The sequence below is a fragment of the Eucyclogobius newberryi genome, unplaced genomic scaffold (assembly GCF_026437365.1).
Source record: "Eucyclogobius newberryi isolate DKJ021-1_F unplaced genomic scaffold, fEucNew1.0.hap1 SCAF_20, whole genome shotgun sequence".
Lineage (NCBI taxonomy): Eukaryota > Metazoa > Chordata > Actinopteri > Gobiiformes > Gobiidae > Eucyclogobius > Eucyclogobius newberryi.
In genome coordinates, this window is record NW_027315835.1 from 14,583,554 (window position 1) to 14,601,856 (window position 18,303).

General features: G+C 41.6%; 5 protein-coding genes across 8 annotated transcripts; 3 read left to right on the forward strand and 2 right to left on the reverse strand.

Moving 5' to 3' along the window:
• Nucleotides 1-760: 760 nt before the first annotated feature.
• Nucleotides 761-3,420, reverse strand: ccdc57 (coiled-coil domain containing 57). The gene is made up of 10 exons (XM_072456886.1): nucleotides 3,382-3,420; nucleotides 3,252-3,322; nucleotides 2,554-2,664; nucleotides 2,299-2,335; nucleotides 2,140-2,216; nucleotides 1,888-2,049; nucleotides 1,594-1,756; nucleotides 1,219-1,311; nucleotides 960-1,101; nucleotides 761-852 (listed from the first exon to the last, which is right to left on the reverse strand). Exons 1-10 carry the CDS (start codon nucleotides 3,418-3,420, stop codon nucleotides 761-763), a joined length of 987 nt encoding a protein of 328 aa, XP_072312987.1.
• A 564-nt stretch (nucleotides 3,421-3,984) lies between these two features.
• On the forward strand, nucleotides 3,985-7,544 carry slc16a3b (solute carrier family 16 member 3b). Of its 2 annotated transcripts, XM_072455539.1 has the most exons (6): nucleotides 3,985-4,047; nucleotides 4,436-4,672; nucleotides 5,258-5,401; nucleotides 5,793-6,376; nucleotides 6,825-7,005; nucleotides 7,212-7,544. In XM_072455539.1, the coding sequence occupies exons 2-6, from the start codon at nucleotides 4,450-4,452 to the stop codon at nucleotides 7,475-7,477; spliced, it is 1,398 nt and encodes a 465-aa protein (XP_072311640.1). In that variant the 5' UTR covers nucleotides 3,985-4,047; nucleotides 4,436-4,449; the 3' UTR covers nucleotides 7,478-7,544. The 2 variants fall into 2 exon arrangements, with proteins under 2 accessions (XP_072311640.1, XP_072311641.1); XM_072455540.1 differs by lacking the exon at nucleotides 3,985-4,047 and having other exon boundaries at nucleotides 4,576-4,672; nucleotides 5,286-5,401.
• Nucleotides 7,545-8,028: 484 nt separating this feature from the next.
• LOC140368588 (ectonucleotide pyrophosphatase/phosphodiesterase family member 7-like) lies at nucleotides 8,029-10,531 on the forward strand. The gene is made up of 5 exons (XM_072455541.1): nucleotides 8,029-8,318; nucleotides 8,632-8,777; nucleotides 8,987-9,619; nucleotides 9,697-9,940; nucleotides 10,400-10,531. The coding sequence occupies exons 1-5, from the start codon at nucleotides 8,069-8,071 to the stop codon at nucleotides 10,507-10,509; spliced, it is 1,383 nt and encodes a 460-aa protein (XP_072311642.1). The 5' UTR covers nucleotides 8,029-8,068; the 3' UTR covers nucleotides 10,510-10,531.
• Nucleotides 10,532-11,178: 647 nt separating this feature from the next.
• On the forward strand, nucleotides 11,179-13,873 carry LOC140369506 (DNA-directed RNA polymerase III subunit RPC4). 3 transcript variants are annotated; one of them, XM_072456874.1, is made up of 9 exons: nucleotides 11,179-11,398; nucleotides 11,680-11,881; nucleotides 11,976-12,022; nucleotides 12,102-12,253; nucleotides 12,321-12,427; nucleotides 12,527-12,614; nucleotides 12,785-13,026; nucleotides 13,283-13,414; nucleotides 13,492-13,873. In XM_072456874.1, the coding sequence occupies exons 2-9, from the start codon at nucleotides 11,723-11,725 to the stop codon at nucleotides 13,618-13,620; spliced, it is 1,056 nt and encodes a 351-aa protein (XP_072312975.1). In that variant the 5' UTR covers nucleotides 11,179-11,398; nucleotides 11,680-11,722; the 3' UTR covers nucleotides 13,621-13,873. The 3 variants fall into 3 exon arrangements, with proteins under 3 accessions (XP_072312975.1, XP_072312973.1, XP_072312974.1); XM_072456872.1 differs by having other exon boundaries at nucleotides 13,489-13,845; XM_072456873.1 differs by having other exon boundaries at nucleotides 11,200-11,402; nucleotides 11,684-11,881; nucleotides 13,489-13,848.
• A 1,131-nt stretch (nucleotides 13,874-15,004) lies between these two features.
• On the reverse strand, nucleotides 15,005-18,223 carry tfam (transcription factor A, mitochondrial). The gene is made up of 7 exons (XM_072456875.1): nucleotides 17,958-18,223; nucleotides 17,162-17,301; nucleotides 17,024-17,094; nucleotides 16,768-16,917; nucleotides 16,215-16,310; nucleotides 16,036-16,092; nucleotides 15,005-15,964 (listed from the first exon to the last, which is right to left on the reverse strand). Exons 1-7 carry the CDS (start codon nucleotides 18,035-18,037, stop codon nucleotides 15,716-15,718), a joined length of 843 nt encoding a protein of 280 aa, XP_072312976.1. The 5' UTR covers nucleotides 18,038-18,223; the 3' UTR covers nucleotides 15,005-15,715.
• Between the last annotated feature and the right edge of the window lie 80 nt (nucleotides 18,224-18,303).

Here is an 18,303-nt window from a genome sequence, read left to right on the forward strand (position 1 = left end):
CTGCACATAAATGTAAAAGTATTCCAAGTATTCAGAATGAAGTTCTCTAATTGGACTATGTAACGGCAAATGTTACAAAATACATATTAACGCAAGAATTCTAACAAATGTTCGAAAAAGTTCATATTTAACATTAGAAGTAGATAACATGTTGAAAGTACCTAGTGAAAGCCTCCGGTCCAGCAGGGCCCAGAGGGTACTCAGAGAAGGCAGTGATTCTTCAGTTTGTCTGTGAGCCTGGAGCAGCTGGAAGCAGTTAGGAAGTGAACTCTGCAGAGAGAACAAGTGCTCCATCAGATGCTGGTATAAGCATGCTTGTTGGACATTCAAGCAGATGAGAGTGAGATACAAACCTGTGTTGTGAGTAGCTCTCGGTCCATAGATGCTCTTGGTTCTTTCTCAGAGGATTCAGTCTCCAGATTGTTGGAGGAGTAATGGTTTACCGTGTTAGGGTTACTCTGATTGAGTTCAGCAGTGCAGATTTGAGCTCGTAGGCGGTTGCATAGCTCAATTAACTGCTGTCGGTCTCTGTTCAAGCGAGCTATACACAAGGCTGCCTGCTTCAACCTGGAGCGCACCTGAGCTAATGCTGAGTTATCACTGCTAACACGCCCACAAGAGCACACACAAGATAACTTTTGAAAGAAAGAGGAGAGAAAGCATAAATAGTGTAGTATTAGTATTTCAAATTATAAAGTTTATTCAGGCTGTGAAACATACACCCGTCTTTTTAAATGTACTTATAGTGTGGTAAAATTGGTTAATGTACCTTTTCATTTCCTTTGATGATGTTCGGTTCCAACTGTTCTTTCTTTGGAATATCAACTTCTTTATTCTCCCTGTTTTCTAATTCTACCACAAAATAAATTAATAAATAACAATACAAATGCAGTTATTTTTGTAAAGAGTTAATGTAAACTGTATACCTCACATGTTTAATATTATTGTTATAACCATACCTGTGTGATGTGGTGGAGTGGTGCAGCTTAGCTCCTCCATTTGTTTCCTCATTTCACTCACCACAGCCTGAAGTCTACAGTTTTGCTGCTTTAAAGCAGTCATTTCATGGGAAGCTAGGAGATTAGTGTCTGGAACGCACCCCTTTACAAACAAAGAGATTTTTTTTCTATAAACCTATCATATGATGCAATGAAATAACCAAAACAGTGAGGAAAGGCAAGAGCAACAAGGGAGCACAGATGCAGATCGTGCTCTCACCTGTATGGCCAGATCCCGCTCTTTTGTGACACACTGCAGTAACACCGTTAGCTCCTGGAGTTGCATCTTTGTTTCAATTAACTCAGCATTTACCTAAAATGTTATCAAATGATTCAAAGTCATATTTGTGGTCACATTTATAAGGATTCAACCTCCAATGGGAGCTTGAAGCGCTTACCCATTCACACACACCCAGACACTCAGAGCCATGGTAATAACATATTATAACAGCATTGGTTCTATATTCTTGTCTTTATCTTTTTATTACTTGTCTTTATGGCATGCTGCTTAGCTCTAGCGTTAGTGTTGTATCCTTACCATTAAATTATAATTACAGAATGTCCAAATTGCTGCATTCAGTGTTGAGGTACTTACGTTCTCTCTCATTGTAGTCAGCTCTTGAATTAGCCGTTCATGGTCCAGATAATGTTTACTCTGGATATCCCCACAGTTCTTCTGCCACTCCAGTTCCTGCTGCACCATTCTCTGCTCCAAGTGTTTCTCCCGCTTCAAACTTCTACTGAGCTCTTTCTTGTATCTGATAACACACATATAGTGTGCAGCCTCATTCACACAATTTACATAACTGCCTAAAAGTTGCTATTGTTGTTCCAAGATTCTAAGATGCAATGCCTCGTAAAAATTCCTCTCTATTGTCTCCTTCCTCACCTTTCAATGATGTCTTCTCTCTCCTGCAGCTGCTCCTGGTGTTGTGTCTTCATAGATGAGGCTTGAGCAGACAGTGTGTCCAGGTCTCTTTGCAGTTTGGATATGGCTTTGTGCACCTCTTTGAGCTGTTCTTTGTGGTTCTCATCTGGAAATCTCTCAGCCCTGGTCACAGATGAAATACACAGCATGTTCTGCTAATCTGTCAGCACACTGGGCCATCTGAGAGAACGCAGAAAACCTCATAAGTCATACCTTTTGACATCTACATAAGTGGTGTTTTTATGGACTCCAGGAAGCGCTTTTTTCTGAATGTCCTCTGTAGCTTCTTTCTGGACAAAGAGAGATATGTTGAAATGCCAGTGACCACACGGTGTGCATACTTTATAACTCAAAGTATTGTTCTGGCAGTACCTTGAGTTGGACCTGCTGTTCTATAAACTCCAAGATGCTATATTGTACCACAGAAAAGAGAGAAAAAAACTTTTATGTAATCAACCAAATCAACCCTAGTTAAACTATGGTTGAAAGAAAATTCTCTGTTTTGCAAGGAGAAAAAAGATTGACCCCTTAGGGCTAAACTGCTCTCTGACCATAGCTTATCTTTGTCAACTATTCAAATTTCCAAAAGCTCTCCCAAACAGAGAAATTAGAGATGAATGCAGAAACCTTTGGCTGTTGCTGTCGCTAGGTGTGAGAAGCTCATATCGGCGCAACTCTTCATCTCGCTCCGCTAAGACATCCGAGTTATACCTGAAGTCTTTTCTGAGCTGTTGTGTCCTGAAAATGAAGACATCGCAACAAGAATGTAAAATTATATTTGAAAAAAAAAATCTATATACAAACAGTTCATCCACAATTGAGCTCAACAAAAATATCAGATGCAGTGCACATGGAACACATCTGCCAGCCTTCAGTCCATGTTATAGAGTGCTGTGCTTTCAATTATTCTAAGGGTCATCTTATTATGCAATTTTTATTGTATGGCTCTCCAAACACAATTCAAACCCGAGTGATATGGATGAGCAGAAGGCAGCTGTTATTACAATGACCAAGGCTTCATATCACCTCTGCAGTCCTATAAGCTGACCGGCTCCTGCTCTCACCTCCGTACATGTGATATTAAACTATGGAATTTTAGTTCTGACACAAGCACTTGGACGTTTCATAAGTTGTGAGTTTTTGCTGATAGCATATCCAGCAGCTTTTGACCACGCACACGCTCATTTCTGAGCGAGAAACCCCTTTCGAAAGCTCCACAAACACATGCCGACGGTGGGTAAATGTTTTTTGTGTGTGTGCAGATAGTTCAACAATCCAGTTTAGACCTAACAATTGTTTTCTCCACAAGAGCAGTACATTGTTACCTGAGTGAGGAGTAGTGCTCCTGGGCTGTTCTGAGGCTCGTCTCCAGGCGGTGAATCTCTGCAGCACTCATCTGACCACGAAATGTAACAGGCTGCCTCACCATCTAAAACCACACCAAAACTGCCTTACTCCATTATGGTCAATCACAGTGTTCAGGGACAGGTTCATTTTGGTGTCATGTTTTTTAAAGCATGGGAAAAATAGCAGCTGAACAGCTGGCTGGAAAGTGTTACATGAATACATAATATCATAGCAATGGTCATTGTTAATTTAAACTAAACTTTACATATTTTAGGTTACATATAACTCCTTCCTTGGTATTGTTTTTGTCCATTATCCATTCTTGCAAAACTTTTTTTAGTTTTAGATTTTAATTTTTACACGCATGCATTTGGATTGACACTTACCACAAGCATTATAGGGTTGTCACTTGTGTTGAGAAAGCAAGAGACAGCTAATTATTTGTCAAACATTCGTGCTTCCGGGGCAGATAATTGTAATTTTATAGCCTCAGTTTGTTGCGGTCGTTAGGCAACGGTCCGTTCTTTAAAAACACCCCCCTCTAAACAGCAGTACGCAATAATAGTTCCGCTACGGGAAAAAGTATTTCCCCCCTGTGAGTAGATTGTGTGATACTTTGTGGGCTTCGTAGTATATTGAAATGCATTAAATTCCCAAAATGACGAAACAAACTGGTTAAGGGAGCGTGAGAGGGTGAGAGACACGGGGGGCGGGGCAGACGTCTTAAAACTCGGCTGTTCACGTGCCAGAGATGCTGGGGCTGCAGGACATCAGGTAAGACCAGTCTGTAAGAGTCTGTTTAGATAAGATGCAAAAAGAAAAAAAAAAAAGTCAAATGTTCATCTGTGAATCTGTATGTTTTAATTTTGCCTTTCGCGGTTGACGTCATTTATTGTTTATTTTCTTCAGGTATTATGTGTGTGTGATACAGTAGTTCTCATCATGCAAACAACACATAATGTCTGTCTGTTAAGGGTTTTATTTTATTCTATTCTGTATTGTTTTTTTTTTTCCGTCTGGAATAGAGAATTATTGACTTGTATTTATTATTCTGTTGTTAATATGTATGTCTGTATGTATGCCATGGTTTGTATTTGTATTTTTGTCTTAAAAAACAAACAAACATCAGACATCGTATTTTTGCGTGGTCTTACTTTTGCAGACCTCAGGAGTGGAATGGGTGGTGCAGTGGTGGATGTGGGACACCCAGGGGTCAAGGCTCCAGACGGTGGCTGGGGCTGGGCAGTGCTGATTGGCGGCTTCGTCATCACAGGCTTCTCCTATGCCTTCCCCAAAGCGGTCAGTGTGTTCTTCAAGGAGCTCATGCATGAGTTTGGAGTGGGCTACAGCGACATGGCTTGGATCTCTTCCATCCTGTTGGCCATGCTGTACGGCACAGGTATAGACCACTCTCCACACTCACAGGCTGATCTAAACACCAGGTGACATCATATGATTCATTTTAATTTCGATAGGTGAGAATGTTTCGCATATACAGCAACTGTGTCCAAATCACACGAACCAAGAGACGCAGGGAAAATATTTATAGGATTCTTCCCAGAAACTGGCCAGATCAGGTTCTGGCAGTTCCCATTCATTTTATTTATTGTTACACATTTTATTTTTGAAAATTGATGAATATCAAGTGAGCATTATTTCATTGTGATATAATTTTTACTGCGTTTTCCTTTTTTTTTTTTATAGTGTACAATACATGTGACCAAAAGCACCAAGTGAGCAATTTTGTAGATACAGTACAAAGATAATTCAGCATTTGGTTTTATGATTTTAACATTTTATTTATCATTTTACAATTCATATTTTTGGAGAAATGTATATTTTAGTGATGCATTTGATTGAAAAATAAATATTAGACAGGGGATATCTGAAATTGTCATAAAAATCAGTCAGACACACAGGCCTGGAACACTTCAGTGAAGGGAAATGTGACTGTATTTTGGAGCTGAGTGAGACTTCTGTCCAGGCCCCCTGTGCACTGTGCTGGTCAACAGATATGGCTGTCGGCCTGTCATGATGGTGGGCGGGATCCTGGCTTCTTTGGGGATGATCCTGGCCTCTTTCGCCACCCATATCATTCACATCTATGTGTGCACAGGGATGATAACAGGTAAGAATCACTATTGCTGCTTTTACCTAATAAACGTATCTTGGTCAACAAATAAGTTGCAACTAAGATTGAACTAAGCAAACATTTCACAACTGAATTGCAATGTGTCCCGCTTTTGTCATATTTATTGTATATTTGTCAAGTATATCGCTATCTTATGAGAGAAAAGCTTACAATTGCCTGGTCACTCAAATAGTCAGCTGACCTCTTTCATCACACTGTTGAACTTGTAATACATGATAATCCAGGGGGTCAGCCAGTGCATCTATGCATGGATAAATCTTGTCAAATCTCTATCCAAAAACATAGTAGTAAGTTTATTTCATGCGACCAAACATAATGTTCAGACGTCTATTGTTGACCTAAACATTTCCCGTACTTGTACCCTCAGGACTAGGCCTGGCTCTGAACTTCCAGCCCTCTCTCATAATGCTCAACCTCTACTTTAATGAGAAACGTCCTTTGGCAAACGGGCTAGCGGCAGCTGGGAGCCCGGTGGCCCTGTGCTGTCTGTCTCCTCTGGGGCAGTTCTTCCAGCACAAGTATGGCTGGAGGGGGGGCTTCCTCATCCTGGGGGGGCTGCTTCTCAACTGTTGTGCCTGTGGAGCCCTCATGAGGCCCCTATTGCCCTCAAAGAAGAGTAAGGAGCCAGAGACTGAGAAGGTCCAGACGAAAAGAAAACTGTTGGACTTTAGTGTGTTCAAAGACAGAGGATTTCTCATCTACACAGTGGCAGCTTCCACCATGGTGCTGGGCCTGTTTGTGCCGCCAGTCTTTGTGGTGAACTATGCTAAAAGTCTGAACTACGAGGACACCAAGTCTGCTCTGCTACTGACCATCCTGGGCCTGGTGGACATGTTTGCGCGACCTATCTCAGGGCTCGTTGCAGGCATGAAGTCAGTGAGACCACGCTGCGTCTACCTCTTCAGTTTTGCCATGATCTTTAACGGGTGCACTGACCTCATATGCGCTCAGGTAACAGCCACGCTTCATTTCATTTAAAAGTCATTACATAATTAAATCCACACCTATCTCACATTAGAATGGTAACAAAGAACCATGTAAGAGTAATATGTATGTTCTATGTTTGCCTTGAATTTTCCTTTTCCATTTCCCTTTCCTTTTTGTACGATGGCAGATTGACTAGCACTCTCACCTCACAGGCGCCTTTCTGTTCGGTTTACATACACAATGGGTAAAATCTTACAGCCTTCCTACCAAGTTAGTCATGACCAAAGCCAGCTTAAGACCTGGAAATGGGTGCAGCTCCCACTCCTGACAGGTTGTCCCAGCAACATTGAAGTATGGGCCAAGTGCAGAGGAAACAATTCACTACGGGGACAATAAAGTTTACCTTAACCTTAATAATAAAATTAAATCTAACAGTAATATCGCTATCTAAAAACAATACTCTTATCCGTAGGTCAACACATACACTGGCCTGGTGCTGTTCTGTGTCTTCTTTGGCATCTCCTATGGCATGGTGGGGGCACTACAATTTGAGGTTCTCATGGCTCTGGTCGGGACAGAGAAGTTCTCCAGTGCCATCGGGCTGGTGCTGCTCATGGAGGCCATGGCGGTGCTGGTGGGACCACCTGGAGCAGGTCAGAACTATATTTATTTATGTATTTAATAATTGAATTTATAATTGACCTGTTGAGAAAATGTCAAGCATGGAAAAAAGCTGGTAACAGAATGAGGTGGGGCAGAGAGCCACACAGGTCCACACAGACTGGCATGGTATGGATCATGGCGGAGCATTATGAAGTTTAGTGGTGGGAGTGTGATAAGCTTACCATGTGTATTGCAGGTCGTTTGCTGGATGCCACTCACCAGTACATGCATGCCTTTCTGCTGGCTGGAGCTGAAGTCACACTCTCCGCCTTAATCCTGGCTCTGGGAAACTTCTTCTGCATCAAAGTCAAACACACAGCTCCACCAGTGTCTACTGAGATGTGTGAACGAGCTGCAGAGAGGGAGACACTGCACTCTGATGACGTGAAGACAGAGGATGAGAAAAGAGATCTGCGAGGTGCGGGGGAGATGGAGGAGGCTTTAGGATACCAGGAGGAATAGAAAGAAACATCTGCCGTCCCCATCCAGACAAACATGGATCAAACTCAGCCATAGCTGTCATAACCACACCTCTTGCCTGAGTCAGAGGTGTGGGAGGAGAAATCCAACCTGAGCAATGTTGGGTTATAATTTTACATGTATATATTCCTAAGAAAATAAATACAAGTAAAGAACATGTGTTTTTGAAGAGTTGTTGTGTTTTTACCCATAATACAGCTCAATATAGCAATACGAGGTCCGCCTTTTCCCCAAATGAGGACTTTCACTAATTGCCCAAACAGAGACAACATATGGCGTGGCGTTGTGATAATTTGTTTTAATAAAGAATTAAAATGTTTTTTGTTGTTACTACACCTTCAAATATGATCAAATGTTAATCTGAATGAATATTCACATTTACTTATTATATATATTATATTATATTATATTATATTATATATTATATTATTTTATGATGTGGCTTCTGAATATGCAATGATACACAAACCAGGCTATAAACCTTGTGCGTGTCAGATAAGAACAGAATGATAAGGGTGTAGTCAGAGGATTGAATGATCATTTTATCAGTGCTGGTTGAAGCTCGCTGGACAAATGAAAATATTAATGTGGGGGATTGTGCTCCTGGGCAGCTCTCTCTGCGCTGCAGCACCCACACATCACACTGCTGCCTCTGCGAGGAACAAGTTACTGCTCATCTCTTTTGATGGCTTTCGCTGGGACTATGACCGCGAGGTGGACACACCAAACCTGGACAAAATGGTCAAAGATGGAGTGAAGGCCCGATATGTGACTCCCCCATTTCTCACCATCACCAGCCCGGCCCACTTCAGCATCCTCACAGGTATACTGCATTATTCAGGTTCAGCATAGGGCTCCAATATCCAAAAGTGCATATGCACTTGGACTTGGAGTTAAAATAGACATGAATATTGTGCTGCTTTTATGATAAATCCAATGCTTCGCAGTTTTAATTTCAAATATACTGAAATACTCTGAAATACGGTTTGTAATAAGATTGAGATTCCTAATCTCTAGCTGAGCTTTGAACCAGCACAAAGTCTATGCTGAGTCTACAAAAAGATAACTTCACTGAGGTCCTGTTCATGTAAAAACTACAGCCAGTGAGTGTTTTTGACATATGTTTCCACTCATAGGACGTTATGTTGAGAACCACGGAGTGATTCACAACATGTGGTTCAACACTACCACTCAGGAGAAGAAACAGTACTATGAAGCCCAGTTTGTTGACTCGTACTGGGACAATGGCAGCCTGCCCCTCTGGATAACGGCACAAAGACAGGTTTGCCACATCTATACAAACTACCACAACAATCAACCTTGAAACACTGTGAAGTAACAAGATCATCTGAAATGTTGCAATCTATGGAGGGACAGTCAACTTCATTTCCTACTCAGATCTGTCCTCATCTTCTGTACCTCACCTGCATTTTCTCTGTGTTGAAAATAGTAAACCATTACACATTGGTGATTGTTCTTGTGTTTTGACAGGGCCTTAAAACTGGCTCTCTGCATTTCCCTGGGACAGCTGCAAAATACCAAGGAGAGACGGCAATGTATCGGCAGATTGAACCCCTACTGTACAATCACGCAAATGAGACCGACTGGAGGATCAACATCGATAAGGTCCTCGTTGACTGGTTCCAAAAGCAAGACTTGGACTTTATCACGTTGTATTTTGGGGAACCAGATTTAACGGGACATAAATATGGGCCAGATTCCCCAGAGGTGAAGGAAATGGTCCGACAGGTTGATCGAACAGTGGGCTACATCCGTGAGCGGCTCCAGCAGCTTGGGTTGGCAGAAAGAGTGAACGTGATCATGACTGCAGACCATGGCATGTCCAATGTGCTGAGAGGTGATCAAGTCCAAGAAATCTTTTTGTCAAAAATCCCAAACTTCAGTTTTCGGGACATCCAGTTCCAGCTCCTCGACTATGGAGCTTTAGGAATGCTGCTGCCTAAGGAGGGGAAGCTGGAGAAGGTATACCAAGCTCTGAGGAACAGTCATCCTCACCTACAAGTTTACAAGAAGGAGGATGTTCCTGCTAGATTGCACTACAGCAGTCACCAACGCCTCCTGCCACTCATTCTAATCGCAGACGCAGGATACGTCATCAATGGGGTAGGTCTGAACATGATAAAGTAAAGATGATCATCTATGGATTATGCTTACAGACAATTCCCACCTTTTCCACACAGTTTTTTCCCTTTCATTCTGTCAAAGGAGACCATGGCTTTGACAATGAGCTCATGGACATGAAGGCCTTCTTCAGAGCAGTGGGTCCAGACTTTCACAAGAACCTGCTGGTGGAGCCATTTGACCTGGTAGACGTGTACCCACTCATGTGTCACCTTCTGGGGATAGTAACAGAGGTCAATGATGGTCGCCTGGAGAGGACCACAGCAATGCTGGTTTCTGAAGGAACAACAGGGGATAATAACAGTATGTAATAACAACGTAATCAAAAATACACAAAATGTAAAGCAATTGGTGTTATTCTGTGCCATGAGCAGTAGAAATGTATGTTAAATGATACTTAAATGTATATGTAAATATTGTACTGTGACTTTAATACTGTGCTGATATCAGGACTATTGTGGCTCCACCTTCAGCTCTACAGTGCTCATTATGGAGCTAAACAGTATCTAATATACCGGTACATCTGGATCTGATAAATGTAAAATTGTCACAAATCTTTTCATCAGGAGAATGCTTGAGGCTTTTGCCATGTGGTAATGACTAAACTATTCGGTCAATATAAATTAATAATGAAAGCGCATGGGAAAAAATCTGTGTGTGATGGTTCAAGAGTTACCCCAAAGATGATAACTGTATTTAAAAAGTATATGAGACAAATAAATGAGAATTTAACAATAATCCTGTGCCTTTTTGTACACACAGGTGGAGGACACAGGACCCTGGTAATTGGCCTCTCAGCAGTCATGGGGCTTTTTGCACTCATCTTCATCATTACTGCTGCATACCACATCAGGAAAAGGACCAAAGACTGACAACAGGTTTAAATTGAGAGTTAAGTGTAGCTCTGGGCTTTGCAAAAAGTTGGAACATTAGTATTCCAATATCTAGAAATATCAACAGCAAATGCTCATATTGTCATATGTTTATGTCAAACCCTATTCTGATTTTGAAGAGGTATAAACAATGTTAGGAAGTAGCTACATGTATTGAAAATATAAGGGCTATCCAAAAATACAAATGTATAGTAACTGTATTATTCCGGTAGTTACACTTTCATTTGGTGGGATTCAGAGTACAGATACATTCCTAAAGTCAAGAATATAAGAATATATTGCAGTATTTGATCATATAATTAAGAGTTCAAAATGCATAATATAAAGTGAGAAATAAAGGAAACACAGCTCTTGTGATGCGTGCATGTGTATTTTCCCCCCATCTATCAGGGATAAACAGATGCAAAACAAATGGTGCATAAAATACAAAGCAGTTTATAGTTGCATGTGACCGAGCTCCTTCCACAAATTATCCCCAATTGATCTCACTAATGGCCATGTGGGTGGACAACAAGATACAGGCAATTTTGGGTTGAAGTTAGAAAACATTAGAAAACTATCTTGCTTCATTTCCCAGAATGCATATCTGGCATTAAGGTGCATTATTGATAGGCTTTACATGCCAGTGAAAAGTACATCTAATGCAGTGTGTCCGTGTGCATCTTGCGCCCCCTGGGGTCTGATTCAAGAGCCTGCAAGTTAAAGCGCTAAACTTGAGGCGTAGGTGGGCTACGACCACTTAAGTGCACCCTCGACAGAACGGTCCGGAACAGAACCATGTCCCGGTTGAAACCTGGTTCAGCGGGACCTGGGCCGACGGGGACCAGGCTGGACGCGGCTGCTCGCCTCTGTGTCTGAGCGGACTCTGGTAGGCCTAATGTGAATGTTATTGTATAGTAGCCTACAATAATATAGTGTCAGAATACCACGCAGGCCTAATGGTCTTATTTGTATATGTAGTTACACATTTACTACCGGTACCAAACTGATAATTGCATAATAATGTACCAGACATATTTCGTCGTGCTCTAAAGGAATAAAGTGAAACCAAAGCTTGCTAAAGCTAAGTAGTTAAAATGGAGGCGGGTCCGCTGTTGTTTAGCGATGCGCATAACACTGACGGAGAACAATGTTCCCCTTTTCTTCAAGCGAGTGCACATGAGTGAACATACGTCTACTGAAAGACATCAGGATGACTGACTCTCCCGGACCGGCCAAGTCCGACCTCCCCGGCACCAGGGCGCTCTCCCTGGGTCACTTCAGGAGCACGCCCAGCACCGCAGGTCCTGCAAGGCTCGCTTCTCTCAGAACCAGGGATATGACCCTGGTAGGAGCACCCAAAAAACCACGGGTAAGGATTGCGGATTATATTTAAAAAAAAAAAAAAAAACTATTATAATACAATAAACCTCGCTGTATTACTTAATGAGCATTTTCTGTATCAGAGAACGTTTGAACCAAATGTCCATGTGGTTAGAAAGATCAAAGATGAGTAAGTAATCCTTATTTATATGCAAATATTGCACATTTAAGTGCCCTGGGTCTTGTACTATGCATTGACTGTTTTGCAGACTAAAGGTACAGCACACCACATCTCCAAAACAGCAGAGATTGGAGAGAGAGAAGAGAAAAGAGCGGAGAGTAGTGAAAAGAGAGAAGCCTCGGATCATACAGTCCCACTCCATCTTTGAACAGGGTCCAGCGGCCTGCACACTGAGAACAGGTTCAGACTACCTCTATGTTCAGCCCCAGGTCCCTCTGAGATCTCTGACCATGTGATGTTTGTCCAGGCCGAGGCACCACTCTGCTCGAGTCCAGCAGTCCCCCCTGTAACCAGCTGAAGCGGGAGCCGGAGGAGGACAGCCACACTGCTTTGAGCAAGCTGTACAGAGATGATGTACACATTTCCCTTTTTGAATTTATACAAACCAAACTCAACTAAACCATTCTTCAAATTAAAGCACTACTTGTTGATACAGTGGAGTTTGTTTTACAGTTTATAGATGATCCTACTCTGAGGAACAACTCCAAGCTGAAGCCCATTCAGCTTCCTCTAAAACATGCTCCATCTCTGAGTGTCACTGGTACGACTACGCTGACCACCCCACTCTATCTCTGAACTTATGCAGATGTCATAACAGGCTACAGTGCTCTGCTCCAAATATGCTAAATACAAACACCCCTGTTATCACCTCATCAAAAATACAGTATTGTATTACTATTGGAACACGCCTCATTACTTTCTCTCTTGCAGCTCAGGGCACAGGATGTTGCGACGCAGAAGTGTGTCAGGCAAAGCAGCCGTCCCTGGCGGAGCTCCTCAGTGATCTCCATGTGTCCGACAGGGATGAGCTCTTTTTTATGCAGCTCCCAGACTGTATGCCCGTTAAAACATTAGGATCAAGACCTCCAGACACTGCCAGATATGGACACTCAAAACCAGCCAAAAGAGACAGCCTGCCTCAAGGCAAGGCGGGGACTAACCTGCAAACACAAGTGAGATTTACATCAACAATCTTATCAATTTGAATGGAATTGCCAACATAAAGAACAAACACATTATTCTATAAGCTTAAACATGAAGATAAAAGCTAATCAACAAGATTACAATCAAATCTGAATGTTTCCAAACCTCTTGCTGGCCAGAGCTTACCAGCAAAGCAAAACATAAACCCATGAAGCTACTTATTACACCATTTACTGCATCTATACTGTGACACCTGCTCTTCATGGTGGTCTGTGTTGTCTGCAGGAGCCAGTTCTGTCCAATTTTTCGGAGGGTCTCCTGGGTAAACTGCAGCTTCGGAAATCAGGAAAAGTGGTGCTGAAGCTGGGAGACATAAGCATGGACGTGACTGAGGGGGCGGCCCTCTCTTTCCTGCAGGTACCACAACGACCGCTAACACTATTCTGACATTACTGGACTATACGCTCACCTCGGTCCATGTTGTCTTGCAGCAGCTCGTGTCGGTGCGTCTGTCCGAGGGCCGCTCAGGAGACATGATGGTCCTGGGGAATGTCGGTCACAAGCTTGTTTTGTCTCCCGTTTTTCAGACTTTACTTGACCGATCTGAGAACAAAAGCCCCTAGAAAGTCTTTTTCAAACAAATGGCAGCTAATGTTACATTAGAATGGCTGTGGCTCGGTGGTCACTAGGGCTGTAGTTGTGTAAGACAAAAGAGATGTCCTGTGCATCGATAAATTGACTAAAAGGGGGCGTGGTGTCAAAATTACTTGGATCTCGGGCAAAAATTACTATGGCTTGCAATAGTATTCGTACCCTGTGGTACACATTTTGTCACGTCACAACCACAACTTAAATCAACTCTATTGGCATTTTTTGTGAAAGAGCAACAAGTGGCACACAATTCGTATTTCTAGATTAAAAAATACAGAAATAAATAAGAGTGTGAACATTAGTTTTAAGATCCAGATTCAGATTCTCATTTGGATTTAAGTGTGGACTGTGACTGGTCCATCCAAACCATTCCATTGTAGCTCTGGCTTTATGTTTAGGGTCGTTGTCCTGCTGAACCTCTGCCTCAGCCTCTAGTCTTTTGCAGACACCAACAGGTTTTCTAAGTTTGCCCTGTATTTGGCTCCATCCATCTTCTCATCAGCTCTGAGCAGCTTCCTTGTCTCTGCTGAATTTGTGCTTGTGATGTGACAAATGTGGAAAAGTTCCAGGGATATGAACACTTTTGCAGGCCACGGTATACATCGAAGTACGAGTAAACGACGTCCTCGCAAAGGTAGACTAAACCGTCCAATCACTCCCAAAACTACAGTAAACTCACTCCATGCATTATCCTTTGCACTATCATCCACACAAACCCTAAAATCCGAATAAAATCATTAGTCGTCTAAGACACCATTGACCGATGAATCGACCTCAGCCCTAGTGGTCAGAGTTTGCCAGTCGAGGGAGATGGTGCAGCGACATCCTCACCAGTCTACCCAGTGGCAGCTTTGACTACAGACATTATTGTGAATTATTAAGTAGTTTTAACCTGTTGGAGGCATATTTATTCACATTCCGCTCCATATGTATATAATGGGGGGGCTTTTGAATTGGGCAGAAATATTCACTATTTTTATAACTTCATTGTTATATCTAAAAAGCCTTCACCTTTACTAATGGTTGATGGGTGTAATTATGATGTATATATAGTGGGATAGAAGTGATGCATTTAAAATGTACTATTATTTCATTGTACTGGAGTTTATAATTTATTTTTAAGAGCCACATTAGCTGAGCTCGACAAACATGGGAATCTCTAGTGTTGATATTGTGAAATTACATTTTGTTGAATACCTGCAATAGAAACATGTAATGTAAGACAGTCACAGCGTGAAGGTTAATATAGTACAGAATAGACCGTCTACAAATGTAAAGGGCTGGACTCGAACCCAAGACACACATGTTCAACGCCCTTAACCACTGCACCTTTTAACATAAAATAAAAATTTCCGCTTTGTACAAATGTGTATCTTGAACTTTATTGCATATTGAAAATGCATTTTACACTTTGGACATTCTTCAAGGGCATAAGTCACTTCATAAACATAATAAACTCTGGTGATAGCTTCTAGCAAACGGGCTTTTGTAATGACTTTGTAATAACAGGACAGTTCATAATCATAAAGAAGCTCAACATAACTGTAAATATAAATTTGAACCATAACAGAAAACATTCAGTTGTTTTCAAGGGTTCAGTTATTTCAAATTCAGAAGATTGATGGAATTGAAATCACCCACCATATAATTGGTCATCAAATATTCATATGCCATGGGGCCAACTTTGTGGTTTAAGCTTCTACAAACACATTATGAAATGCATGTTATAATTGTTATAATTTTATTCATTTGGCGGATATTTCAGAGGTTTCTCAAGTTTTAGAAAAGGTTTCAAAGACAGTCACCTGGAAAAAAAAGCTGGAATCCAACTATAAAAGATAATGCCTGGATCATTCCCTATTCTCTAGCTTTACCGCTCGACCTCTTAGCTGTAAAGGTGTTGGAAAATGCTCAAGTCAGAACTGAACAGTAGTTTTGATAAGTAAATCAATTCACCAATTCAGGCACCTCCCTGAAATGTCATAGCACAACTAAGAACTCAGTCAACACAGTTTTAGGATTTTGAATGAAACCTAACACTAAACGCTTTTCTTTAAGAGACACATCTTAAAGCTTTTTTGAAGTTGTAACTGTTTTAGTGGTGCTGCCTTTTGCCTTCAATTTAGTCATTTTGGCTTTGCCTGTTGCCCTTTTCACAACTTTTTTCTTTGCTTTGGTTGCAGTTTTTCTGGTTTTTCTGGACAAAGTTTGCTCACGAAGCAAATCTTCTCGTCCTATTTCCACCATGTGTTCTTCCCATGATTTAATTTCATTTTTATAGCGGATTTTGTCATCTTCAGCCAACTGTGTATAGACCTGTGATGAGGAGAATTTGTCTAAGTAAATGTTATATTAAAGAACTTGAAGCGTCACAATATGGAACACACCTGCTTCTGGTGACCGAACAGATTCCTCCAGTCTTGTAACAGTGACTTCATCTTTGCCTAGAATTAAAAAAAAAAAAAAAGTATTACTTATGCGTTACAAACAAGCTTAACAAGAGTTTATCATTTAATGACAAAACACAAGCATCACGCTGTAGTCTCATCACTGTGCAAGTACTGACCTGCGTGGTGGCTCCTCTGGCCTCTTCAAAGTGCTCTGACATATATATGTTAAACGGAGAGCGAGGGCGCTTTGGTTTTCCGAGAGAAGTCAACTCCTGTGAGAAAAAACCCTTCTGTAATCAAGTTTTTTTTCTTTTACAAAACTATCACCACCATGTTAATATCATCAGATATAACACACAAGAACTTGAGTGGCTTAGTGAGACAGAATTTGATCATACAAATAATGTTTCTCCTCTCTGGTGGTCCATGAATTTCATTTAACTCCTCAGTCCTCGATGCGTGTATGCCTCGTGTTATGCCCCATATTACGTGTTCAAATGTGCTCCAGTTAATCAGTTCCCCAAATGGTATAAACAACAGTGGGAACACAGACAGAGGAAAGGTAGCCAGGTCTCAGGGCTCCCGTGTGTCAAGACCCCACCCGGGGATCCCCTGGACAGCGGAAGAAAGTATTTAAGATAGGCAAAAGGACCCGGTAGTGTGAGGGTCAAATAATCTTAAAAAAGCATAAATTCATCACATTGTGCTTTTCAGGTTTTTGAGTGTTACCCGTTTCTTGCGAATGGCTTTCCGTTTGGCGAGTTTCTGTTTCCTGTCCAAAGCCTGCTGCGCCTCCTGTGCTGGGGTCAGCTGAGCCATGTAGCTCTGGAGGGCCACTTTAAACTGCTCCCTGGCTTTGACAGAGGCTTCCTCAAAAGGCTGTGGGACAACAAGGATTTAGGTTAAGCTGCAGGAAATATATGGTTACCAAAACTGAACCAGTACTAGTAAATAACAATGTGTAACTTAATAGTGGATAACTTACTTTTTTCTGTGCAGGGCTCAATGTCCTCCACTGTTGAGCAATTTTCCTAATAACGTCCACGGACCTGATCTCTGAAAACAACGTTCATTCTTATAATCTGCTGAGGCACATTTCTATTTAAATTGTAAGTGGATTTACCTGGGTGCAGTCTGACCATGATGGGCTGCTGCTGCAATACATACTGCATGTATGCATTAAGGGGTCTTTTGGGGGGTGCACTGACCACAGTACTGAGCCACTTAACACAGATGGAGGAGGTGGGGAGAAAACTGGTGCTCCTGCAAATAAAACCACAGGATTAGAGATGCTTACAAACAGAGGTGGACTTTGTGGTGAGTAGACACTAGGTAAATTTACAGTAAAAAAACATTTTGAATAATTTTACTTGTCAAACATGCACATGTGTGAAGAATAAGACAGACATCATTTGTAACCAAACTCTGATTTCTGGACCTTTAAGATTATTTAACATTCAAAGCACACAATCTGATGCATATAATCAGAAGGGACAAGGTCAGGAGGAAACCAGATTACTTTTCTGTTTACTTATTATTTTGATAATCTTACACAAAACTGTTTACATTCAAAATAACTGATAAATTCACAAATCATTTTAGCTTTTTGATAGTCATGCAAACAGGCAGTGATGAGCATACTACTGAGAAATGTTGGACACGAGAACTACCTAGTCTTTATTGGTCATTATATGTTATAACCACAACACACGTGTGATTCCCTGCAAAAAACCCTCTGCAGGCGGGCATCGTTCCCAACATGCCTTTCTCTAACTGGATTCAATGCGTTCAAAAACCCTATCAATTAATTATAAAAGAAATACTATTGAGGAGAAAAACATCATGTGCGTGCTGAATGAGTATTAGAGGCTGAAAATAAAAAAGGACAAACAAGGACAGGTGGTGGTCTCTGGTCTTACCTCGCTACAGAAGTTGTGGAGGAGAAAATACATTTGGCCCAAAGGCTCGCGGCTGCACACAAAAGACTGGACGGCGCCATAATGACCAAGAAAGTTTCACTGGTTTATCGAGCAAAAGCACCGTCTTGCACTGTCTCGTATTGCACCTTGGGACAAGACCCTCTGCTGATTGTTTATAAAGGTGGGCTGCAAAAGGCGCCTTGACTTCTCTGTCCGAGCATGTTGGGAAAGCACACTTCCGCTTCCGGTGGACCGTTGTTTACTACTATCGTTTCATACAAGAATGCTAAGCAACTGATAAAGGATTTAAGTTATGTATAGTTTTATAGTCATGCGTCGGAGTGCT